The sequence below is a fragment of the Pelobates fuscus genome, chromosome 12 (assembly GCF_036172605.1).
Source record: "Pelobates fuscus isolate aPelFus1 chromosome 12, aPelFus1.pri, whole genome shotgun sequence".
In the NCBI taxonomy this organism is placed as follows: domain Eukaryota; kingdom Metazoa; phylum Chordata; class Amphibia; order Anura; family Pelobatidae; genus Pelobates; species Pelobates fuscus.
In genome coordinates, this window is record NC_086328.1 from 990,504 (window position 1) to 1,018,072 (window position 27,569).

Genomic DNA, 27,569 nt, shown 5'->3' on the forward strand with positions numbered 1-27,569 from the left:
AGTGACAGACATTCACACACACAGACAGACACAGACACACATTCCCTGGCCTGAAGTCCTTCCCTGGCTGGAACCTGTTGGGTGGAGGAGCAGGGATTTCTTCTTGCAGCATTAACAGCAGCTTGTAAGGGCCTTGTTAAGCCCCGCCCCTGCTCACGGTTAGGCTCCGCCCCTAATTGACCGTAGCTCCGCCCCTTCTTCCTCCCGTGCGGCCAGCTTGCTGGTCTCTGTGTGAGCTGTGTGACACCACGGCTGCCATGGGGCACAGCTCACACAGCCCCCATTAGCCCTCAGACCAGGGTCATGGCACCCCCCTACCAGGTGGCACCCGGGGCGGACCGCCTCCTCCGCCCCCCCCCTTAGTCCGCCACTAATGTAAACACAATATTTAATATCATGGGAAGGGAGAAACACCCTCAACATTAAAATTATTAAAGGACAAAACACAAGCATTTTTTTTAATATAATCCCACCATCAAGTTTTGAGAGGAAATGGGGAAAACAAAAATCTAAGAAAAAAAAACCAGATAGAAAAACGTGTCCCTACCTTTTAGCCCTATGCACATATCTTGGGTCAGACAGTGTTTGGTGAAGTGAATTTCCAATTTAGGGTTAAAATATCCAGCCCAGAAATATTCTCTACGCCAGTTATGTTTCCGTTTAACTACGTCGGCCTTAAATGTAAAATTCACTTTGAATTCCCAGCTTAGTAAATAAGTCGATGAGTGTCTGTTTAACACGGTCTGACCCAAGGTGTATGTATATGGCTGAACCATCCTGCTATATACTAAAGGTAGGGATACGGTTTCTCATTATTTACATATACTTCATTTAACACCAAATCGATTTCCTTTCAAAACTTGATGAATGGATTTTTACATTAAAAGGGGTTTTTAGGTGACCGTTGTCCTTTAAGTATTGCCCTATTAATAACAAGATTCTATTTTACGATATAATCTGTCACGCAATCAATGACATGGGACATCCAATATGGCGCCCATCACCTTAACATCCAAAAAGATTATCACGTCTCAGTCTAAATTTTATTAATGAGGCTCCGTACATTGATAGAAATGAGCAATGTTACGAGACCCGAATACTTTACATATTTATAGATAAAAAAAATATAATATAGCACTGGCAAAATATGATAAAGACTTCTTTTTCGAGTTTACACAATAAGGCACCACATCGGTCAGGCTGTAAAATCCCTCCACGCTGGGACACAGGATCCACGGGCTGGAAAATCCCAGCACGCTGGGACACAGGATCCACGGGCTGGAAAATCCCAGCACGCTGGGACACAGGATCCACGGGCTGGAAAATCCCTCCATGCTGGGACACAGGATCCACGGCTGGAAAATCCCTCCATGCTGGAACACAGGACCCACGGCTGGAAAATCCCTCCATGCTGGAACACAGGACCCACAGCTGGAAAATCCCACCATGCTGGAACACAGAACCCACGGGCTGGACACATGGTATAAACACAGGGTGGTACAAACATAGGGACAGTGGCACAGGGTGGTATAGACATGGGGACAGTGGCACAGACACGGGGACAGTGTTACAGACACAGGGTGTCAAGGACACAGGGTAGTATAGACACGGGGACAGAGGCACAGACACAGGGTGGCAAGGACACAGGGTAGTATAGACACTGGGACAGTGTCACAGACACAGGGTGGCAAGGACACAGGGTAGTATAGACACGGGGACAGTGTTACAGACACAGGGTGGCAAGGACACAGGGTAGTATAGACACGGGGACAGTGTTACAGACACAGGGTGGCAAGGACACAGGGTAGTATAGACACGGGGACAGTGTTACAGACACAGGGTGGCAAGGACACAGGGTAGTATAGACACGGGGACAGTGGCACAGACACAGGGTGGCAAGGACACAGGGTAGTATAGACACGGGGACAGTGGCACAGACACAGGGTGGTATAGACATGGGGACAGTGGATCAGACATATCTGGATTAGAGTGAGGAATTATGAAATCTGGAAATGTGATAGAATATTGAGAATAGTATTGTTGATGGGCCAACCACTGACATTGTAACCATGGTTATTATACAAACAAGGGACATTACTTCAATCACGGCAGATCTAAGCACCCAGAGCTCTCTGTAGAAACATGGGGAATTTGCGTGTCGGGACCCTGACAGCGGATACAGTCCCACATGGACTCGTTTTAAGGCACAAGTGGAGGTTTTGATGGTTCTCTTAAAAGTGATTGATCGGTATCGGAGACATTCATCTCTAATGCGTATAATGATTCAGCTCACAGGGCTGCTGGTAATGGGACTTCATATTGGGCCCCTGAGAGCTCGCTCCTACGGAACTTGGATTTGAAGATCATCTTCATCGCTTCCCATCTCGCCAGCGTCATCATTCCCAAAGCGAGAGGTGCATAGCTTGCCGAACAGAGGCGGATTCTGCTGCCGTCGCAGCCTAAAAAGTAGAAGGAGGAGAGTGACCATCTCTTGGAGGAATATCACCCACAATCCCAAGTGCTTAAGTGCTCTTTGAATGGGGAGTGAGTCAGTGATGGGGAATGTGGTACTAAGGGCCATTAATGGATATTTAATGAGACTTTATTCCCAGAATCCAGGAGATAAAGAACATGCATTAGATAGAAAAACAAAAGGTTTATAAATTGGAAAGAAATAAACATGGCAAAACCACTGATCTATTATTCCAATATCAAGGCTAAATGTTAAATTATTCATGATACCAGCATTCTGCTAATGAGAAATAGTCAAAAAAGAAATGATGTGTAACGATCCAAGAAGGGAAGCAATGCACACAGAGCGGCCGGCCCTGGACCATGTCTGGAGAGCGGATTATTAACAATGGGGCTCCATACATCAAACTGACACCATGCATTAGGCACAGACTGCAGCCCCATCTGGGAGGCTGAGAGTACGAGCTGGGTCTACGGGAGAGTATTAGTCTGCAATGTGATGGCAGTGAAAGGGTTAACTGATTAAAAAAAAAGTCGTAGTAGAAAGAGTACAAACCATACAGCTACCACCACACCATCCTTCCGTTACCACCACCACCCAGACACCTGGCGTACTGCGACTCAACCTTCCGTTACCACCACCCAGACACCTGGCGTACTGCGACTCAACCTTCCGTTACCACCACCACCCAGACACCCGGCGTACTGCGACTCAACCTTCCGTTACCACCACCCAGACACCCGGCGTACTGCGACCCAACCTTCCGTTACCACCGGCACCCAGACACCCGGCGTACTGCGACCCAACCTTCCGTTACCACCACCACCCAGACACCCGGCGTACTGCGACCCAACCTTCCGTTACCACCACCACCCAGACACCCGGCGTACTGCGACTCAACCTTCCGTTACCACCACCACCCAGACACCCGGCGTACTGCGACTCAACCTTCCGTTACCACCACCACCCAGACACCCGGCGTACTGCGACCCAACCTTCCGTTACCACCACCACCCAGACACCCGGCGTACTGCGACCAAACCTTCCGTTACCACCACCACCCAGACACCCGGCGTACTGCGACTCAACCTTCCGTTACCACCACCACCCAGACACCCGGCGTACTGCGACTCAACCTTCCGTTACCACCACCCAGACACCTGGCGTACTGCGACCCAACCTTCCATTACCACCACCACCCAGACACCCTGCGTACTGCGACCCAACCTTCCGTTACCACCACCACCACCCAGACACCCGGCGTACTGCGACTCAACCTTCCGTTACCACCACCACCCAGACACCCGGCGTACTGCGACTCAACCTTCCGTTACCACCACCACCCAGACACCTGGCGTACTGCGACTCAACCTTCCGTTACCACCACCCAGACACCCGGCGTACTGCGACTCAACCTTCCATTACCACCACCACCCAGACACCCGGCGTACTGCGACTCAACCTTCCGTTACCACCACCACCCAGACACCCGGCGTACTGCGACTCAACCTTCCGTTACCACCACCACCCAGACACCCGGCGTACTGCGACTCAACCTTCAGTTACCACCACCCAGACACCCGGCGTACTGCGACTCAACCTTCCGTTACCACCACCCAGACAACCGGCGTACTGCGATTCAACCTTCCGTTACCACAACCACCCAGACACCCGGCGTACTGCGACTCAACCTTCCGTTACCACCACCACCCAGACACCCGGCGTACTGCGACTCAACCTTCCGTTACCACCACCACCCAGACACCTGGCGTACTGCGACTCAACCTTCCGTTACCACCACCACCCAGACACCCGGCGTACTGCGACTCAACCTTCCGTTACCACCACCACCCAGACACCCGGCGTACTGCGACTCAACCTTCCGTTACCACCACCACCCAGACACCTGGCGTACTGCGACTCAACCTTCCGTTACCACCACCCAGACACCCGGCGTACTGCGACTCAACCTTCCGTTACCACCACCCAGACACCCGGCGTACTGCGACTCAACCTTCCATTACCACCACCACCCAGACACCCGGCGTACTGCGACTCAACCTTCCGTTACCACCACCACCCAGACAGCCGGCGTACTGCGATTCAACCTTCCGTTACCACCACCACCCAGACACCTGGCATACTGCGACTCAACCTTCCGTTACCACCACCCAGACACCCGGCGTACTGCGACTCAACCTTCCGTTACCACCACCACCCAGACACCCGGCGTACTGCAACTCAACCTTCCGTTACCACCACCACCCAGACACAGGCGTACTGCGACTCAACCTTCCATTACCACCACCACCCAGACACCCGGCGTACTGCGACTCAACCTTCCGTTACCACCACCCAGACACCCGGCGTACTGCGACCCAACCTTCCATTACCACCACCACCCAGACACCCTGCGTACTGCGACCCAACCTTCCATTACCACCACCACCCAGACAACCGGCGTACTGCGACTCAACCTTCCGTTACCTCCACCACCCAGACAGCCGGTGTACTGCGACCCAACCTTCCGTTACCACCACCACCCACACACCCGGCGTACTGCGACTCAACCTTCCGTTACCACCACCCAGACAACCGGCGTACTGCGACTCAACCTTCCGTTACCACAACCACCCAGACACCCGGCGTACTGCGACTCAACCTTCTGTTACCACCACCACCCAGACACCCGGCGTACTGCGACTCAACCTTCCGTTACCACCACCACCCAGACACCTGGCGTACTGCGACTCAACCTTCCGTTACCACCACCACCCAGACAGCCGGCGTACTGCGACTCAACCTTCCGTTACCACCACCCAGACACCCGGCGTACTGCGACTCAACCTTATGTTACCACCACCCAGACACCCGGCGTACTGCGACTCAACCTACCATTACCACCACCACCCAGACACCCGGCGTACTGCGACTCAACCTTCCGTTACCACCACCACCCAGACAGCCGGCGTACTGCGATTCAACCTTCCGTTACCACCACCACCCAGACATCCAGCGTACTGCGACTCAACCTTCCGTTGCCACCACCACCCAAAAACCTGGCGTACTGCGACTCAACCTTCCGTTACCACCACCCAGACACCCGGCATACTGCGACGCAACCTTCCGTTACCACCATCACCCAGACACCCGGCATACTGCGACTCAACCTTCCGTTACCACCACCACCCAGACACCCGGCGTACTGCGACTCAACCTTCCGTTACCACCACCACCCAGACACCCGGCGTACTGCGACTCAACCTTCCATTACCACCACCACCCAGACACCCTGCGTACTGCGACTCAACCTTCCGTTACCACCACCCAGACACCCGGCGTACTGCGACTCAACCTTCCGTTACCACCACCCAGACACCCGGCATACTGCGACTCAACCTTCCGTTACCACCACCACCCAGACAGCCGGCGTACTGCGATTCAACCTTCCGTTACCACCACCACCCAGACATCCAGCGTACTGCGACTCAACCTTCCGTTACCACCACCACCCAGACACCGGGCGTACTGCGACTCAACCTTCCGTTACCACCACCCAGACACCCGGCATACTGCGACGCAACCTTCCGTTACCACCACCACCCAGACACCCGGCGTACTGCGACTCAACCTTCCATTACCACCACCACCCAGACACAGGCGTACTGCGACTCAACCTTCCATTACCACCACCACCCAGACACCCGGCGTACTGCGACTCAACCTTCCGTTACCACCACCCAGACACCCGGCGTACTGCGACTCAGACTTCCGTTACCACCACAACCCAGACACCCGGCGTACTGCGACTCAACCTTCCGTTACCACCACCACCCAGACACCCTGCGTACTGCGACCCAACCTTCCGTTACCACCACCACCCAGACAACCGGCGTACTACGACTCAACCTTCCGTTACCTCCACCACCCAGACAGCCGGTGTACTGCGACCCAACCTTCCGTTACCACCACCACCCAGACACCCGGCGTACTGCGACTCAACCTTCCGTTACCACCACCGAGACAACCGGCGTACTGCGACTCAACCTTCCGTTACCACCACCCAGACACCCGGCGTACTGCGATTCAACCTTCCGTTACCACCACCACCCAGACACCCGGCGTACTGCGACTCAACCTTCCGTTACCACCACCCAGACACCCGGCGTACTGCGACCCAACCTTCCATTACCACCACCACCCAGACACCCTGCGTACTGCGACCCAACCTTCCGTTACCACCACCACCCAGACAACCGGCGTACTGCGACTCAACCTTCCGTTACCTCCACCACCCAGACAGCCGGTGTACTGCGACCCAACCTTCAGTTACCACCACCACCCAGACACCCGGCGTACTGCGACTCAACCTTCCGTTACCACCACCCAGACAACCGGCGTACTGCGACTCAACCTTCCGTTACCACAACCACCCAGACACCCGGCGTACTGCGACTCAACCTTCCGTTACCACAACCACCCAGACACCCGGCGTACTGCGACTCAACCTTCCGTTACCACCACCACCCAGACACCCGGCGTACTACGACTCAACCTTCCGTTACCACCACCACCCAGACACCTGGCGTACTGCGACTCAACCTTCCGTTACCACCACCCAGACACCCGGCGTACTGCGACTCAACCTTCCGTTACCACCACCCAGACACCCGGCGTACTGCGACTCAACCTTCCGTTACCACCACCACCCAGACACCCGGCGTACTGCGACTCCACCTTCCATCACCACCACCCAGACATCCAGCGTACTGCGACTCAACCTTCCGTTACCACCACCACCCAAAAACCTGGCGTACTGCGACTCAACCTTCCGTTAACACCACCACTCAGACACCCGGCGTACTGCGACTCAACCTTCCGTTACCACCACCCAGACACCCGGCATACTGCGACGCAACCTTCCGTTACCACCATCACCCAGACACCCGGCATACTGCGACTCAACCTTCCGTTACCACCACCACCCAGACACCCGGCGTACTGCGACTCAACCTTCCATTACCACCACCACCCAGACACCCGGCGTACTGCGACTCAACCTTCCGTTACCACCACCCAGACACCCGGCGTACTGCGACTCAACCTTCCGTTACCACCACCACCCAGACACCCGGCGTACTGCGACTCAACCTTCCGTTACCACCACCCAGACACCCGGCGTACTGCGACCCAACCTTCCGTTACCACCATCACCCAGACACCCGGCGTACTGCGACCCAACCTTCCGTTACCACCACCACCCAAACACCCGGCGTACTGCGACTCAACCTTCCGTTACCACCACCCAGACACCCGGCGTACTGCGACCCAACCTTCCATTACCACCACCACCCAGACACCCTGCGTACTGCGACCCAACCTTCCGTTACCACCACCACCCAGACAACCGGCGTACTGCGACTCAACCTTCCGTTACCTCCACCACCCAGACAGCCGGTGTACTGCGACCCAACCTTCCGTTACCACCACCACCCAGACAACCGGCGTACTGCGACTCAAACTTCCGTTACCACCACCCAGACACCCGGCGTACTGCGACTCAACCTTCCGTTACCACCACCACCCAGACACCCGGCGTACTGCGACTCAACCTTCCGTTACCACCACCCAGACAACCGGCGTACTGCGACTCAACCTTCCGTTACCACCACCACCCAGACACCCAGAGTACTGCGACCCAACCTTCCGTTACCACCAACCAGACACCCGGCATACTGCGACTCAACCTTCCGTTACCACCACCCAGACACCCAGCGTACTGCGACTCAACCTTCCGTTACCACCACCCAGACACCCGGCGTACTGCGACTCAACCTTCCGTTACCACCACCACCCAGACACCCGGCATACTGCGACCCAACCTTCCGTTACCACCACCACCCAGACACCCAGAGTACTGCGACCCAACCTTCCGTTACCACCACCCAGACACCCGGTGTACTGTGACTCAACCTTCCGTTACCACCACCCAGACACCCAGCGTACTGCAACTCAACCTTCCGTTACCACCACCCAGACACCGAGCATACTGCAACTCAACCTTCCGTTACAACCACCCAGACACCCGGCGTACTGCGACTCAACCTTCCGTTACCACCACCCAGACACCCGGCGTACTGCGACTCAACCTTCCATTACCACCACCCAGACACCCGGCGTACTGCGACTCAACCTTCCGTTACCACCACCCAGACGCCCGGCGTACTACGACTCAACCCTCCATTACCACCACCCAGACACCCAGCGTACTGCGACCCAACATTCCGTTACCACCACCCAGACACCCGGCGTACTGCGACTCAACCTTCCGTTACCACCACCCAGACACCCGGCGTACTGCGACTCAACCCTCCGTTACCACCACCCAGACACCCAGCGTACTGCGATCCAACATTCCGTTACCACCACCCAGACACCCGGCGTACTGCGACTCAACCTTCCGTTACCACCACCCAGACACCCAGCGTACTGCGACCCAACATTCCGTTACCACCACCCAGACACCCAGCGTACTGCGACCCAACATTCCGTTACCACCACCCAGACACCCAGCGTACTGCGACCCAACATTCCGTTACCACCACCCAGACACCCGGCGTACTGCGACTCAACCTTCCGTTACCACCACCCAGACACCCGGCGTACTGCGACTCAACCCTCCGTTACCACCACCCAGACACCCAGCGTACTGCGACCCAACATTCCGTTACCACCACCCAGACACCCGGCGTACTGCGACTCAACCTTCCGTTACCACCACCCAGACACCCAGCGTACTGCGACCCAACATTCCGTTACCACCACCCAGCGTACTGCGACCCAACATTCCGTTACCACCACCCAGACACCCAGCGTACTGCGACCCAACATTCCGTTACCACCACCCAGACACCCAGCGTACTGCGACCCAACATTCCGTTACCACCACCCAGACACCCAGCGTACTGCGACCCAACATTCCGTTACCACCACCCAGACACCCGGCGTACTGCGACTCAACCTTCCATTACCACCACCCAGACACCCGGCGTACTGCGACCCAACATTCCGTTACCACCACCCAGACACCCAGCGTACTGCGACCCAACATTCCGTTACCACCACCCAGACACCCGGCGTACTGCGACTCAACCTTCCGTTACCACCACCCAGACACCCGGCGTACTGCGACTCAACCCTCCGTTACCACCACCCAGACACCCAGCGTACTGCGACCCAACATTCCGTTACCACCACCCAGACACCCGGCGTACTGCGACTCAACCTTCCGTTACCACCACCCAGACACCCAGCGTACTGCGACCCAACATTCCGTTACCACCACCCAGACACCCAGCGTACACCGCACCACCCAGACACGCGGCTTACATTGCACCAGCCTGCTGTTACTACCACCCAGACACCGATGTACTGCCCCCCAACCTTCCGTTACCACCACTCAGATACCTGGATTGCACGTGTTCAAGTTGGACCTGCAGGTTTTCGTTTAACTCAATTTGCTCGTCCAGGGATCTCTGCAGTTTGCGAGTTTGGTTCTGCACTTCATCTAACTGGAAAACAGAAAGCATTGATCTTCCCAGAACAGCAGCACAATCTGTAATAATCCAACATCACACAGTCTGTCGATCAGTCAGTTATTACATCACACAGTCTGTTAGTTATTACATTACACAGTCTGTCAGTCAGTTACAGCGTAACATTAGACAAACTACGTCAGTGGTCAGGGGTGGGGTCACCATCGGGGGGTTGTTGTTGTCGTCTGTGGGATCAGGGTCGGCATCGCCGTGATTACAAAAAGTTGATTTTCCATCTTATTCTGTGTTTGAGAAGCCACTCACCTCATCCTCTGCCTGCCCTAACTCTTTCTTCAGCTCCTCCACTCTCATACGGAGCTTCTTCACCTCGGCTTCCAGCTGTTCCACGCGACGATTGGCATGTGTGAACTCCGCGCTCCTTTCGTGATACTGTTTCTTTAGTTTTGCGTGGTTATGACGCAGGTCAGATAGCTCCTAGGGTCAAAGGTCAGCATGCAAATGAGTTGAAGGAATGTATTCAGCCAGGATGCAGGTCTGCTTGCAGGATATATTGACACCTGCCATGCAATGTATGGGTGAAATCACAGAGCTGCACAGCAGTAAAACTCTTGGTAATTTGCAGTGTGTAGAAATATATACACTGTGTGCAGAATTATTAGGCAAATGAGTATTTTGACCACATCATCCTCTTAATGCATGTTGTCTTACTCCAAGCTGTATAGGCTCGAAAGCCTACTACCAATTAAGCATATTAGGTGATGTGCATCTCTGTAATGAGAAGGGGTGTGGTCTAATGACATCAACACCTTATATCAGGTGTGCATAATTATTAGGCAACTTCCTTTCCTTTGGCAAAATGGGTCAAAAGAAGGACTTGACAGGCTCAGAAAAGTCAAAAATAGTGAGATATCTTGCAGAGGGATGCAGCACTCTTAAAATTGCAAAGCTTCTGAAGCGTGATCATCGAACAATCAAGCGTTTCATTCAAAATAGTCAACAGGGTCGCAAGAAGCGTGTGGAGAAACCAAGGCGCAAAATAACTGCCCATGAACTGAGAAAAGTCAAGCGTGCAGCTGCCAAGATGCCACTTGCCACCAGTTTGGCCATATTTCAGAGCTGTAACATCACTGGAGTGCCCGAAAGCACAAGGTGTGCAATACTCAGAGACATGGCCAAGGTAAGAAAGGCTGAAAGACGACCACCACTGAACAAGACACACAAGCTGAAACGTCAAGACTGGGCCAAGAAATATCTCAAGACTGATTTTTCTAAGGTTTTATGGACTGATGAAATGAGAGTGAGTCTTGATGGGCCAGATGGATGGATTGGTAAAATGCAGAGAGCTCCAGTCCGACTCAGACGCCAGCAAGGTGGAGGTGGAGTACTGGTTTGGGCTGGTATCATCAAAGATGAGCTTGTGGGACCTTTTCGGGTTGAGGATGGAGTCAAGCTCAACTCCCAGTTTCTGGAAGACACCTTCTTCAAGCAGTGGTACAGGAAGAAGTCTGCATCCTTCAAGAAAAACATGATTTTCATGCAGGACAATGCTCCATCACACGCGTCCAAGTACTCCACAGCGTGGCTGGCAAGAAAGGGTATAAAAGAAGAAAATCTAATGACATGGCCTCCTTGTTCACCTGATCTGAACCCCATTGAGAACCTGTGGTCCATCATCAAATGTGAGATTTACAAGGAGGGAAAACAGTACACCTCTCTGAACAGTGTCTGGGAGGCTGTGGTTGCTTCTGCATGCAATGTTGATGGTGAACAGATCAAAACACTGACAGAATCCATGGATGGCAGGCTTTTGAGTGTCCTTGCAAAGAAAGGTGGCTATATTGGTCACTGATTTGTTTTTGTTTTGTTTTTGAATGTCAGAAATGTATATTTGTGAATGTTGAGATGTTATATTGGTTTCACTGGTAAAAATAAATAATTGAAATGGGTATATATTTGTTTTTTGTTAAGTTGCCTAATAATTATGCACAGTCATAGTCACCTGCACACACAGATATCCCCCTAAAATAGCTATAACTAAAAACAAACTAAAAACTACTTCCAAAAATATTCAGCTTTGATATTAATGAGTTTTTTGGGTTCATTGAGAACATGGTTGTTGTTCAATAATAAAATTAATCCTCAAAAATACAACTTGCCTAATAATTCTGCACTCCCTGTAAATCCAGAGCTAGGGGTTTTAATATGCAGGAAATCTGAAATTAAGTTAAATAAATGGCTATGAGCCTCTGTGGCTCCTAAAACAGGTTTTTGTGGAGGTAAATTCACCTTATTCTTGTCGAATAGTTCGGCCTGGATTGACCTCAGGTCTGTGTCTAAGGCGCTCGCGGTTTGCCTCCTTTTGCGCGTCAGGATCTCCTCCAGGTCCTGAATCTGCAGCCGAAGCTTCTTGTTCTCGCGTTCCAGGTTAAGCTTCTCTGTCTCCAGCCTCTCCCTGCGTCCCCACTCTTCGGCATTTTCAGCCTGGAGCCCCTCCATCTAGGAAGCAGAGAATGGGTTTATTTACATGAATATCGGTGGCACCAAAAAATTCTAACATTCATGGTGTTCTGGACCATCATCCTTCAGATGTTAGATAGCGGACCTTATTCACCAAAGTGAGAATTCAATTTGAAGGTCAAAACAGCCAGACTGAAAATCCTCAAAGCAATCTGTGCTCTCAGTTTGGCAACTCTGGCCTTCAATGGGAATTCTCAGATAGTCCGTGTCCCGAGTCAGACGCCACACGCTGGGGAGAATAATCAGTTTTGTTGAGCACTATGCAGCCTTATATACACAGAACCCCAGACTTGGGTCTCTATTCAGTACATAGGTAATCCCGTCCTGGCATCTGTGTCTGGGAGAAGATTGAGTCAACCCCCCAAAAACATTAACATCCCCACACATATATTCAGATAGATCTGATCAGAGCGCCCATCCTGGGAAAAATAGCACTCGAATCCACGGGGAAATGGCAAAACCCCACTGGTATAAAGACAAATAAGTTCTAGAAGAAATTAGTTCCAGGATTTAGACGCGATATGCCGGCCATTTAACAGGGTGTCTGGTAGATCATCTCCCCTCCAAAAAGCGCTGTCCTAGTTTATTGTTAAAGTGGTGAAAACCGTGAAGTTATATGACCGGCTGGAGTGATGATCACAGCTGAGCCAGAGGAATCATAAGAAGGTCCTGGTGAAGATATTGGGAAAGTCAGCTCTCTGTAACAGTTTGCAGACAATGTAGAGATGGTTCCTTAGCTAAAACACAATGAGGGGGAACAGGGGCATGATGTAGTGGTGTCTGGTAGATCATCTCCCCTCCAAGGACCAAGGACCATCAGCACTGCACCAGAAACAATAGCCACCGCAGACTCCACAAACCGCCGAAGCTTGGTTGGGGTCTCGCCGTCTCCTTCCCACCCTGGTACTCCCTCTGGATCCAGGACCGTGTGGGAAGGACCTCTCCTCCAGGAGAGTATAGCTGTGGGAAGGACCTCTCCTCCAGGAGAGTATAGCTGTACAGCTGAAGAGAGAGCTCTTACAAGAGCTAGCAGTGATATAGCTGTTATAGCTGTTCCCTACAACACGAGACGAGGCTGCGAGTTGAAGGTAAGAAGATATGGTTTAATGAGCACAAAGGCATTTATTGTTATACACATTTTCAGGCCAGAGGCACACCCCCTGGACCTGATGGTAAACTGGGACAACATGGACACAAACCAATTGGAACAATAATTAGTACAGTAACACTCCCACATACAGTCAGCAATCCCTCCCCTCTGCCTGTGATATAATTACGCAAGCTAATGGAATAACCTAATTATCCACAGGCAGAAAATATCAATTTTTACCCAAAGTCCAGAAACACCCCAAAACACAAACATATCACCATTATACATCACTGGATAGCTCTGATCTGGGTGAACAACATATCCAAAAATCACCCAGATCAGAGCAGGGGTTCAAAGGTTTTGTGGAAGTCATATTTGACCAACCGCACGCACATTTTCATGCACAAAACAGTTCTGGAAAATTTGGCTTTGCGGCCGGTCTATTTCCAATAGTTCAAATACTAAGTTCCGTTCAAATGCACGAACGGGGTTGTTCGTACAAATACTGAAAGTTAAAGTGGCGTTTGAATTGTTGAACGCACTTTGATTTCCGTCGAAGTGTTGAAGTCTGGAGAAGGTAAAGTTCAGCGGCGTTCGTGTCGTCGCGTATCCGATTTGAGTTCCATTAACTCAACGACCAGACACGGCTGAACGCATTCGACTGAATTAAAATGGCCGCAGCCACTTGTTTGTATGTCGAATGGCGGCCACTTCGACTACTTCGGCACTTTGGCTGTATCCGAAGTGCCACTTCGAAAATGCAAATTCTTGCCAATAGAATGTAAAGGGCCAGAACCAGTGTCCTAAAATCCAATAAATCCAAATAGAGTGTTTGTAACGGACCGTTTCACTTACAAGAGGATAAAACCCAGTTTAGGCGATATCCCCCTTTCCAGATGCACAGGCAGCTACTGCAAACACCCCTCTCCCGACTGGAACCACACGAACTCTGGAATCAGCTGAACAGGAAAAGCATACCATCCGCTTACACTCCTGGCAGTCAGCATACAATCCAATTCCCCCAAAGAACGAGACGACACATCGCTTTGAGGGTTAAGCAGGAACTCTGGACTGGGACACCCAGTCTGGCTTTTATTACAAACAAGTACATACAGGACACTCCCAGGGGGAGGATGAAATTAACCAATCACATGGATGTACCTCCCACACATTTCCTCCCCTTAGATTAACACTTAACACAATTATACCGTACACCCTTTTCCCCAATTCCTGGATGTACCCCAAATACATATACTACACCTCCAAAACAGGTATCCCATGATAGCCCTTATTCAGGGGGACAACATATCCAAGAATCAGGCCATTCGGATGAATGGTTCGGGAGATATGAAGTTCCAAAGATTTGACCGACCGCATGGGTAAAGTATCCGAAAACAGTTCCATGCATTTTGGCCCTGCGGTCGGTCACAAACAAGTGAATGAAACAGACGAATTACTGGTGTTATAGAGACTAAGGGGGATTCGCATGAATCCCCTAGTTCGTACGTTTCTTTCTACCGAACGGCGGGTCATTCGGTAGTTTCCCCACGAATTCCTGGAAGTCTGGAGGTCTCAGCGGTGTTTGCCTAGTCGAGTGTCCGATTTCAGTTCCAGACACTCGACGGCAAAACACCGCTGTTCGGTAGTTTAAGATGGCCGCCGCCACGTGTTTGTTTCCCGAATGGCGGCCACCCAGAGGACAAAGCATACATTACATGGATTGACAATTACCTGTTTGCAACATTGTTGCAACCGGTAATTGGAGGCACACTTATTCCTGGGTGGTCTGGTTGTTCGGTAGTTTCACTCAATATAATGAATGGAGTGATTCTACCGAACAATCAGATGAATGCTGCATACATATCACCCAGGTTAAACTTAACACATGAATACATATACAATATTACAGGCAGTACACTAGAATATGCTTCACATTCTTAAAGGGACAGTAGTCCCAAAAGTCCCAATATGTCCATCGCTGATTTTAAAGGGCCAGTAGCAGCAATATAAATTATTACATGCCCAAATATAGTGTTTATAGAGCAATATGTCCAGGGGCCGTAGTCGCAGGGCAGGAGGCTAGCAGCCAGGCCTCTCCAGTTCACAGTGGCGAAGCTGGTTTCGCCACAGTGTTTAACCCCTTAAGGACCAAGCTTCTGGAATAAAAGGGAATCATGACATGTCACACATGTCGTGTGTCCTTAAGGGGTTAAATGGCAATACACCCCAGGGGCCATAGTCACCTGGCAAGCAGGCCTCTCCAAAACCCAGTGGCGAAGTGCAATTCGTCACATTCACCTAAAACCCCTTCTATTCCCTTTCTGCAAAATGGCACTTCGGATACAGTCGAAGTGTCAAAGTAGTCGAATACGTGGCGGCGGCCATCTTATTTAGTCGTCTGTGTTCAACGGTGTTTTGTCGTTGAGTTCATGGAACTCAAATCGGATACGCGACGGCACCGCTGAACAGTTACCTTTCAGAGTAATTAGACTATTCATTCGTATAGACGAACGACGTTCCGTGAATCGATGCCCACGAACAAGAGACACACTTTAAATATGGCCATTAACCATTCCATTTGTTAATTTGCACAGAATTCGACTGTTTTCAATAGACTGGCCGCACAGCTTAATTCTCTGGAACTATTTTGGGCATGAAACCATGCGTGCGGTCGGTCAAAAGAGACTTCCACGAATGTCCTGAACCCCTGCTCTGATCTGGGTGATTTTTGGATATGTTGTTCGCCCAGATCAGGGCTGTCAGGGGACTTTTATAGGGATTTTTTTTATGTTTTGGGGTGTTTTCTATACTTTGTGTAAAAATGTTTTTTCTGCCTCTGGATAATTAAGTTAGTACATTATCTACCTTAATTATATCACAGGCAGAGGGGAGGGATTGTGTGCTGTATGTGGGAGTGTCGGACAGTGTTATATTGTTCTTATTGGTCTGAACAGTTTGTAATGCGGTCCTCCATCAGGTCCAGGTGGTGTGCCTCTGGCCTGGGCAATTGCATTTAAAGCCAACCTGTACCATTAAACCTTCAGACCTTCTTCACCCTCAATACTGAATTCTGTCTCTTATTGTATGCTATATAACTACCAGAGATTGCTATACTCGTTATACTCCCTTGGATAATCACTAGCTCTTGTAAGAGCTGTTTCTGCGACGCTCTCCTGGAGGAGAAGTCTTTCCCATACGGTCCTGGATGTCAGCGGTTGGTCCAGGGTGGGAAGAAGATGGCGAGATTCCAGTTAAGCAACAGCGGTTGAGGAGTCTGCTGTGCTTGTGGTGTCCGGTGAGGTGCTTATAGTCCTCGGCTTCAGCTAGGAAGCATCCGTTGATGGAGGTGCCCAGTCAGGGTGCCAGGTGATCCATCACAATTATATTGTTCAGGAACCGAACAACCGCACAAACAAAAGACCACCCGGGAGCTTGTTACATAGTTACATAGCTGAAAAGAGACTTGCGTCCATTAAGTTCAGCCTTCCTCACATATGTTTTTGCTGTTGATCCAAAAGAAGGCAAAAAACCTAGTCTGAAGCGCTTCCAATTTTGCAACAAACCAGGAAAAAATTCCTTCTTGGCCCCAAAATAGCAGTCAGATGTCTCCTTGGATCAAGCAGCTATTACCCCGCTAATTAGAAATGATATCCCTGTATGTTATGTTTTTGTAAGTACTTATCCAATTGCTGTTTAAACATCTGTATGGACTCTGATAAAACCACTTCTTCAGGCAGAGAATTCCATATCCTTATTGCTCTTACTGTAAAAAAAACAAAAACCTTTTCTTTGCCTTAGGTTAAATCTCCTTTCTTCCAGCCTAAATGTGTGACCACGTGTCCTATGTATAGCCCTGTTTATGAAACGATTTCCAGATATCGGTTTGTACTGGCTCCGAATATATTTGTATAATGTTATCATATTCCCTCTCAGGTGCCGTTTTTCCTAACTAAACAGATTTAGATTTTTTAACCTTTCTTCATAACTAAAATGCTCCATTCCTTTTATCAATTTTGTAGCTCGTCTCTGCACTTTTTCTAGTGCCATGATATCCTTCTTTAGAACAGGTGCCCAAAATTGCACAGCATATTCAAGGTGTGGTCTTACCAGCGATTTATAAAGAGGCAAAATTATATTTTCATCCTGAGAATTTATGCCCCTTTTTATACATGACAAAACCTTACTGGCCTTAGCAACTGCAGATTGACATTGCATATTGCTGCCTAATTTGTTGTCTATAACAATTCCCAAATCCTTCTCATGTGTTGTCATCCCTAGTTCACTACCATTTAGGGTGTAAATTGCTTGTGCATTCTTAACCCCGAAGTGCATAACTTTGCATTTCTCTACGTTAAATTTCATCTGCCATTTTAGTGCCCAGTCCCCCAATCTATCCAAATCCCTCTGCAGCAAAACAATATCCTGCTCACATTTTATTACTTTACAAAGTTTTGTGTCATCTGCAAACACTGATACATGGCTTTTAATGCCCATTTCAAGATCATTTAAAATATATTTTTCCAGTCACAGAAGTTAAGTTCACAGGTCTATAATTTCCAGGCAAGGATTTTGAACCCTTTTTAAATATAGGAACAACATCTGCCTTCCTCCAATCCTCCGGTACAATACCTGAAACAAAAGAATCTTGAAAAATTAAATACAGAGGTTCACTTTTTCCCCCCACTTAGCTCCTTAAGTACTCGTGGGTGAATACCATCAGGCCCCGGAGCTTTATTTACATTAATTTTCTTTACTAGCTGTAGCACCTTGTCTTGAGTTATCCAATCACAAGTTTTTTGCAGCAATCATTTGCATATCTCTTGCCATAGGATCCTCATTAATATATATACTGAAGAAAAGGTTATTTAAAATGTCTGCTTTTTCCCGGTCTTCATTAGCTAACAAACCCAACTCTGTTTCCAGTGTACCTACACTTTCATTTTTTGTTTTTTTAGAATTGATGTACTTGAAAAACTTTTTAGGTCTGGTTTTGCATTCTTTGGCTATCAATTTCTCATTTTCTAGTTTAGCCACTTTAATTTCCTTTTTGCAAGCATTATTGGCTTCCTTATATCTTATATAGGATGCCTTGGATTTATCCGATTTAAATGCCCTTTTCTTATTTTTAATCTCTTGTTTTACTTCTCTACTAAGCCACATTGGTTTCAATTTGTTTATTTTAGATTTATTACCCAATGGTACATACTGAGAAATGTACCTTTATAATATTTGTTTGAATAGTTTCCATTTATCCTCAGTGTTTTTTTCACTAAGGAGTTTATGCCAATCGATATGTTGTAGAGCTGCCCTAATCTTATTGAAATTGGCTTTTTTTAAATTATACGTTTTAGTATACCCCATGTGCTTTTGCTTTTTTGAGTTTATTTAAAAAAATTACCATATTGTGATCACCATTTCCCAAATGCTCCCCTACTTGAACGTTGGTTAAAAGATTAACATTGTTTGTTATGACGAGAAACAGACAAGCATCCTTTCTAGTTGATGCTTGTACCAGTTGTGACATAAATGACACCTTTAACACATTCAGAAACCTGATTCCCCTTTGCTGAAGTACTATTGACTCTATCCCAATTTATGTCCAGGTAATTAAAATCTCCAATAAATAACGTGTTACAGCTGTTCTTCCTCATTAATATTTACATTTGGTGGTTTATAACATATCCCAACCAATAACTGATTTCCCTTTGTTTGCCCCAAGCAGGTATCTACCCATAAAGCTTCCACATTTTCCTTGTCACACTCCACATGCCTAAGATTTGACTTTAAGTCTAATTGACACCTTGTTACTAGTTCCACCGCAGTGTTCTAATTGTTCGTCTGGGAGGCCGCAATTCGTATGAACGACCATGAGGTGGCGACCATCTTGTACGCATGAACGCAGCAGCAGTGTTTAGACGAGTTCATGGAACTAAAAATCGGACACAGAAACTCCCAAACACAGCTGGACTTCCAGCGTCGCCTGCGTTCGGTTCTATACGACTTAGAAGGGCACTGTTTGGTGGAAACATTTCCACAAACAATGTGAACAAGCTTCAGGGTGAACTATGGATTCCGTTCAGTAGCTTGTTAGTTTTTAAACTACCGAACTTGACTGACCGTTCGCACTGATTTCATGGAACAGTTTTGGGCATAGGACCATGTGCACGGTCGGTCAAAATTATGACTTCCAGGGAAATCCCGAACCAATCTGGGGGATTTTAGATATGTTGGTCACCCAGATCAGGGCTATCAGGGGATGTAACTTTTGTGGGGTTTTTATGTGTTTTAAAAGTATTTTGGGGGTTTTGTAATATTGTATGTTTTTCTGTGCCTGGAGATAATTGAGTCAGGAACTGAACTAACTCAATTATCTCTCAGACACAGAGGAGGAGTTTGTAACTTGTAACTAGTCCCCTCTCAGGTCCAGGAGAGGGATTATCCTGTTTGTGTTGGAGTGTCAGGGGTGTGCTTAACTGTGTCTGAAATTGTATAAAAAGCAGGCCATCTATCTAGATTAAAACATTACAGCTTATACTCCCAGAACTATGTGTCGTCTGGTTACTGGGAGGGGAAAGGGCTAATCATTGTTCCAGTTTATAGATGATTCAACTAGGAAAGTCCTTGTAAGCACTAGAGCACTTGGACTGAGAGTTGTCCAGTGCCTGGGGGTGTCTAGAGCGAATTAACCATTCTGCTCCAGGAGGGAGCGGTTCCAGGACCCCAGTCAAGCCACGGCAATTGTGGGCAGAAGTGCTGCGATTTGTCCTCTATCCCAGCTAGGAAGCGGTACTTGGCGGAGGTACCCAGCCAGTGTAAAGGGAGCTCCTTCACACTGGCCCACCCTACTCTCCGTGTGTTCCACCACAGGGCCCAAACACACAAAAATAACTCCCTGGGGCTAATCTTCGCATTCCACAAAGTAGAAAGCTTGCAGAATTTGGGGAGATAGAGACTCCATGCAGCACAATTCCTTGCTTTCGGTCACACACAGAACAGCTAAGCTTTCTGGTAGTTGTAGTTCAGCTAACAGCTTCTATAAGGGATGAAGTCAGCACTTTGAAAAGTCATTAGAATCCCGGTTGTTGTTTTTTTATGCACAGTAAGTACAATGCACATAAAATGGTCCCTTTAACGCAGCAATCTCACTGATACAAGATGTTATTTTGCTCGATACAGGCAGGCGAGGATCTAATTCTGGTGCTTTAACCCTATGGGACAAAGTCTGAAATATTGATTTAGATTTTTACTTTGACTTACTCTGGATCAACAAATATGATTTAGACAATACAAGATGGACTTTGTATCATTCTCAATCTATACAGATATACAGAGTTGTGAAGAAACTTCCTGTTATTTGGGCACTTTCTTTTTTTACGTTCGGTAGAAAAAAACTACCGACCACCCCCTGGCTCATTTACTTCAAAGACAACCGCCAATCAAGTGCTCTCCCTGTGTATAGTCCAACGCCACGTGTAAGAGAAAACTGCGGCCATCTTTTTCGTACAAAATGAGGCAGAGGGACTTTGCCATCAAGTGTCTGGAACCAAAATCGGACACTTCCCAAACAGGGGTCAAACTTCACGAACGCCTGCTTCCTTTCCCCGACCAGCCAGGAGAGCGCCATTTGGTAGATTTGTTCCCACGAACTGGGGGAACAAACACTACCTATGAGCCAGGGGAACCGTTTGTGGATTATTTTGTTTTTTACACTTGTCGAAATAGACTGACCGCACAGCCCAAATTCAGGGAACTATTTCTGGGCAGGAGCATCGTGTGTGGTTGGTCAAATTAAGACCTCCATGTAACTTTTGTACCCCTGAACCGATCTGGGTGATTTTGACACATGTTGGCCCCACCTATCGGGGCTATCAGGAAATATGTATTGTGGGGTTCCCATGGAGTTTGGGGTACTTTCTAAATTTTACCAAAATCTATGTTTTTTGTGTTGGGAGAGAATGGAGTTCCGTAAATTGCTTTACAATTATCTCCCCAGTACAAAGGAAAATGCTATTATTGTATGTAGGAGTGTCCTGGACCTGAGAGCCAATAGACTTACAGAATGTATTTTGTCCCTGTGCCCTCTCAGGTCCAGTGTGGAATGCCCCTGGAATATGTTAACTGAAACCCTGTGTATTGTTCACTGCATAAAAGCCAGGCGGGTAGCCTGAATAAAGCATTCTTTCAACTAGTTTTGACTGATGTTTGGGTACCTGTCTACTTGGCTGAGAGAATATACTTGGAGGCTGTAATTCGTCTGGAGAAGAGTTCATACCAACACCCAAACTGCGAGCTATAATCACTCAGGCTCTAGCAGTTCGGGAGGAAATAGGCGAACGGGTATCAGTTATACCAGCGTTCGTTACAAGAGTTACAAAGCTTCTAGACTGACTTGCTCGAAGTAGCCGTGGTTCGCACTGATATAGTCTTATGACGTGGCCGGCTGATTACACTAACAGGCCAGAATGTTAAGGTATTGTTGCTTTGATAAGCCATTTACTAAGTGTTTCTCCTAAAGTGGGGGGCACTGTCTATCACTGAGTACCTCAGCTCGAAGATCAGCCAACTTCTTGTCCATACTGGATCGAACCCCTAGCTCGTCCTGTAGATCTTCTGAAATCCTGCCCAACTCATCCTGGTGTCGTTCTCTTAAAAGAGTGAGCTAAGAGAGAAAATATATGACAATCTGTGTGACCGGAGAGAACAATGTCCCATCAGAATAAGTTTACAACATACGTGTTCGCTCTAATTACCGTCTCGCTATGCTATGTGCTTACACCCATCTTGTCTTTATTTTACGGTTACCCCCCATAATGCCTTCTTTATTGCATTGTGGTCCGTATGGTTTTAAGCTGTATTCCCAGGTCTATGGATTCTGCTCCTAAACTATAATCACTTAAAGGGATACAGTAGTGCCTGGAATACAAAGCTGTATTCCTGGCACAACCGATCACTCTGCCTCCCCCCTCCCTCGCGCCCCCACTCCCGGTAAATTAAGGGTTAAAAAAGCTTTTATTTACTTACTTGATCCCAGCGCCGATGTCCCTCGGCACTGGGTCGAAGCTCCGCCCCCTCCTTTGCCCAGCGACGAGCGAGATTTAATGTGCATGCTCCGCAAATGCTGCGCGCGCATGAGACCTCCCCATAGGAAAGCATTGAATCAATGGGGAAAATCTGACACGGGAGGTCCAAATGCAGAGCGTGAGGACGTCTAGCGTCAGATAATGGACCAAAAGTCCGTTTGGATTCCGAAGCGCTGCTTTTTTTTATCTTGTATTCGGTTGATTGGGTGTTTTTGAGCTATTTCACTGATAAGGTTCCGCTTTACCTTTTTTCACAAGCATATCTTTTTAATTTTAGCGTCTTCTTGCTTGTTACTTTTTTTGTATAAACCATGTTTAACATTGCAGCACTAGGTGCAAAAGGGACACAGCACCCAGTCCACGTCAATGAGCTGAAGTGGTCTGGATGCCTTCAGTGTCCCTTTAACCAGCCCACACATCTGTTTAACCACTTCCAACCCACACGCACCTGTTTAACCACTTCCTGCCCACACGCACCTGTTTAACCACTTCCTGCCCACACGCACCTGTTTAACCACTTCCTGCCCACACGCACCTGTTTAACCACTTCCTGCCCACACGCACCTGTTTAACCACTTCCTGCCCACACGCACCTGTTTAACCACTACTTGCCCACACGCACCTGTTTAACCACTTCCTGCCTGGCTTTGTTCATCTCCTCACATTTCATCTTCCAGTGACTAAGCTCAGCCTCCATTTTCTCGATGGTTTTACTAAGTAGAATTTTGTCCCTGTGGGGTTAATATAAAAGAATGCGTCATTCAGGCTCTCATTACATAGAGCACGCAATGCAGTGACACGTGTGATGCCATCAGCCGTAGGTGGATGATGGACCAGCAGATGGGGTACTTACTCCCTCTCTTTAAGCAACACCTTCTGGGTCTCGTCCAGCCTGAGCTTGAGGGCAGTCGTTTTAGATGCATCTTCCTCTGCTGGCCCCCCGTCCTCCCAATTTCGAATCCTATAACCTCGTACTTCATTCTGCTGCTCAGAGCTCAGAGGTTGTATACTCGTCTCCAGCTCGCAATCCTACATTAAGAATAACGGATAATTTAAAAGGATAATCAGAGAAATGCGAGTTCAACCCCTCTTATACTAGCCATGCCTTCATTGAGCTCCATTACCGGAATTTTCAGACATTCTCTGCTGGCCCCTAACTCTCACTTTCTGTTTACCTAACCTTATTCTTGGTGGGTCTGTCTGTTCCTACGTCTCGCACCGGCTCTTCTGCATCGTCCTCATTGGTCTCGGGCGCTCTACTATTGTGCCGGAGTTTCTCAAGCTCCCTGCGGAGCTGTTCTGTCTCACTGGCAGCTTCCTGACGTTCTCGTTTAAGAGCCCCCAGCTCCTTACTCAGTATCTCCAGACGACTCCTGAGTTGCACTCCTTCCTCCCTTGCCTTGTTGCGCTCGGCTCTCACTTTACTCCACTTCTCCCTCCAGTTAGCCGTACAATCAGACCACCAGCGCATGGTTTTCTCCATCTGGGCAGCCCGTGCACGAGCCTCTTCTAGCTCCCGAAGTCGAAGCTCTTCCCGACTCTCCCAGTCTCCACTCGGGATAGGGATTGGGCCCTGGGGAACTGGGGATGGAGGAAGACTTTTGGGAGAAGGGGTGAGAGAGTCTGGAAGGCATATGCGCTCTGGCGGAGAGTTCCCCAAGTTGCAGAGAAGTTCTGTACTTTGCAGCATGAGGGGAGAGTCGCCAAGCCGGGGGCTGGGGCCACTGCTCTGACTCATACTGGGCTGCTGGAAGAGCTCTAAGGTAACTAAAGTGGCAAGGCCAGGCTTACACAGAGGGTAAGAGTGTGTTTCGGAACCTTATGTCTGAGGGGGAAAGAGTTCTGAGGTACCCCCTCAGACAGTACCTGGGTCCGTATCACTGAAACCAAAATACTGCAATGTCCATTCTTCACTTTCCCAGAGACTGTCTGCCTAGTGAGTGTCTCTGAGGATGTCCTCTCACTAGACGAATCTTGGCCACTTTCTCATGCTCAGAAACCAAAGCATTCAGGTGAGCTGGGCTCTCAGGGGCCACATTCCCAGTAATAGATCTGAAACATAGAAAAAAGAACTACACAATCAGAACATTCCATACATCATTAAACTACAGCCCAATATTTATATCTACTTCTGCAACGATTCACCGACTGTTAAGCAGATAAGCCCACCCAGGTGTTAAACATTCCTAGGGGGTGGTGCTTTTAGAAGTATATAAGGGTTGTTGGCATTAGCTTGGCGAATAGAGCTTGGCTGCTGCTTCAAAGTGTTGCTTCTAAGTGTGTGATTGGAGATATTCTTTATAGTTTTACTGATTCTTCAACAGTCTAAGATTTCTCTTTTTAATAATGAAATCTAATTAATAATAGATCGGGGTGGTGCAGTAGACATTGCTTACCTAGATTTCAGTAAGGCTTTTGACACTGTTGCACATAGAAGGCTTATCAATAAACTACAATCTTTGAGTTTGGATTCCAATATTGTTGAATGGGTAAGGCAGTGGCTGAGTGACGGGCAACAGAGGGTTGTAGTCAATGGAGTATATTCGAAGCTTGGGATCGTCACCAGTGGGGTACCTCAGGGATCTGTACTTGGACCCATTCTCTTTAATATTTTTATTAGTGATATTGCAGAAGGTCTTGATGGTAAGGTGTGTCTTTTTGCGGATGATACTAAGATATGTAACAGGGTTGATGTTCCAGGAGGGATAAGCCAAATGGCTAATGATTTAGGTAAACTAGAAAAATGGTCAGAGTTGTGGCAACTGACATTTAATGTGGATAAGTGCAAGATAATGCATCTTGGACGTAAAAACCCAAGGGTAGAGTACAAAATATTTGGTAGAGTCCTAACCTCAACATCTGAGGAAAGGGATTTAGGGGTGATTATTTCTGATGACTTAAAGGTAGGCAGACAATGTAATAGAGCAGCAGGAAATGCTAGCAGAATGCTTGGTTGTATAGGGAGAGGTATTAGCAGTAGAAAGAGGGAAGTGCTCATGCCATTGTACAGAACACTGGTGAGACCTCACTTGGAGTATTGTACGCAGTACTGGAGACCGTATCTTCAGAAGGATATTGATACCTTAGAGAGAGTTCAAAGAAGGGCTACTAAACTGGTTCATGGATTGCAGGATAAAACTTACCAGGAAAGGTTAAAGGATCTTAACATGTATAGCTTGGAGGAAAGACGAGACAGGGGGGATATGAAAGAAACATTTAAATACATAAAGGGAATCAACACAGTAAAGGAGGAGACTATATTTAAAAGAAGAAAAACTACCACAACAAGAGGACATAGTCTTAAATTAGAGGGGCAAAGGTTTAAAAAATAATATCTGGAAGTATTACTTTACTGAGAGGGTAGTGGATGCATGGAATAGCCTTCCAGCTGAAGTGGTAGAGGTTAACACAGTAAAGGAGTTTAAGCATGCGTGGGATAGGCATAAGGCTATCCTAACTATAAGATAAGGCCAGGGACTAATGAAAGTATTTAGAAAACTGGGCAGACTAGATGGGCCGAATGGTTCTTATCTGCCGTCACATTCTATGTAATATGTAACTTTCAACACAAAAACATTTACAACTAAATTTAACACACGGCCAAGTTTTACAACATGTGTTTTGAGCATTCAAAGTGTTTAAAGGACCACTCTAGGCACCCAGACCACTTCAGCTTAATGAAGTGGTCTGGGTGCCAGGTCCAGCTAGGGTTAACTAATTGTTTTATAAACATAGCAGTTTCAGAGAAACTGCTATGTTTATCAATTAGTTAAGCCTTCCCCTATTTCCTCTAGTGGCTGAAAATCACAGTGAGAGCACGCAAGCGTCCATAGGAAAGCATTGATAATGCTTTCCTATGTGACCGGCTGAATGCGCGCGCAGCTCTTGCCGCGCGTGCGCATTCAGCCGACGGGGAGGAACGGAGGCGGAGAGGAGGAGGAGAGCTCTCCGCCCAGCGCTGGAAAAAGGTAAGTTTTACCCCTTTTCCCCTTTCCAGAGCCGGGCGGGAGGGGGTCCCTGATTTTGGTAAATTTTGCTGTTTTTATTGATACAATGAATTCTATGAATGATTACTGGGATCACAATGTTGTTATAGTTGTTTGTACTGCGCTGCGGATCATGTTGGCGCAGTTGGGGGGTCACTCAGGTTTACAATGATAAATCCTCGCTCCGCCCACCCCCAGCTGGCCGCCCTGTGATTGGTCAGTTTTGCTGTCAGTAATTGGTTGGTCGCACTGTCACTCAGTTCTTCCTTCAATCAGTGATTGGTCAGTATTGCTGTCAGTCTCTCCCTGCGCTGTGATTGGTTGGTCGCACTGTCACTCAGTTCTTCCTTCAATCAGTGATTGGTCAATATTGCTGTCAGTCTCTCCCTGCGCTGTGATTGGTTGGCCGCACTGTCACTCAGTTCTTCCTTCAATCAGTGATTGGTCAGTATTGCTGTCAGTCTCTCCCTGCGCTGTGATTGGTTGGCCGCACTGTCACTCAGTTCTTCCTTCAATCAGTGATTGGTCAGTATTGCTGTCAGTCTCTCCCTGCGCTGTGATTGGTTGGCCGCACTGTCACTCAGTTCTTCCTTCAATCAGTGATTGGTCAGTATTGCTGTCACTCTGCAGTGCCCGCCCCCCAGTTTGCTCGCTCCCCACGCTCCCCCCCTCCCGTTCCCGGGGGCCCCAGCACTCACTCCCAGGGGCCCCGAATCCCCCCGCCCCCCCTGGGGCCCCTGTGTGTCAGTGAGTGGGAGCGGCCCGTGTGGCCCCCGGGGCCCTACCTGCAGCGGGGAGTCCGGAGCCGGCGGTGGGAGCAGCCCGGTCCCTCCAATCCTGACTGACTGAGTCTCCGCCCAGACTGAC

General features: G+C 48.6%; 1 protein-coding gene across 3 annotated transcripts; it reads right to left on the bottom strand.

Annotated features, from left to right (window-relative positions):
* Positions 1-1,021: 1,021 nt before the first annotated feature.
* Positions 1,022-27,569, bottom strand: CCDC102A (coiled-coil domain containing 102A). Of its 3 annotated transcripts, none has more exons than XM_063438177.1 (9): positions 27,488-27,569; positions 23,897-24,768; positions 23,570-23,745; positions 23,339-23,447; positions 22,179-22,295; positions 12,316-12,525; positions 10,333-10,503; positions 9,941-10,044; positions 1,022-2,459 (listed from the first exon to the last, which is right to left on the bottom strand). In XM_063438177.1, the coding sequence occupies exons 2-9, from the start codon at positions 24,452-24,454 to the stop codon at positions 2,342-2,344; spliced, it is 1,563 nt and encodes a 520-aa protein (XP_063294247.1). In that variant the 5' UTR covers positions 24,455-24,768; positions 27,488-27,569; the 3' UTR covers positions 1,022-2,341. The 3 variants fall into 3 exon arrangements, with proteins under 3 accessions (XP_063294247.1, XP_063294246.1, XP_063294248.1); XM_063438176.1 differs by having other exon boundaries at positions 23,897-24,788; positions 27,488-27,528; XM_063438178.1 differs by lacking the exons at positions 1,022-2,459; positions 9,941-10,044 and having other exon boundaries at positions 10,383-10,586; positions 23,897-24,788; positions 27,488-27,534.

Bases quoted from the DNA above. Each gene is read 5' to 3' on its own strand.
- CCDC102A (XM_063438177.1), bottom strand. From the start codon at position 24,454: ATGAGTCAGAGCAGTGGCCCCAGCCCCCGGCTTGGCGACTCTCCCCTC. The intron at 23,448-23,569 runs GTAAGTACCCCA...TTAACCCCACAG, and splicing joins GTGTTGCTTAAAGAGAGGGA to GGACAAAATTCTACTTAGTA. The intron at 12,526-22,178 runs GTACTCAGTGAT...TCTGCTTCCTAG, and splicing joins TGGCTGATCTTCGAGCTGAG to ATGGAGGGGCTCCAGGCTGA.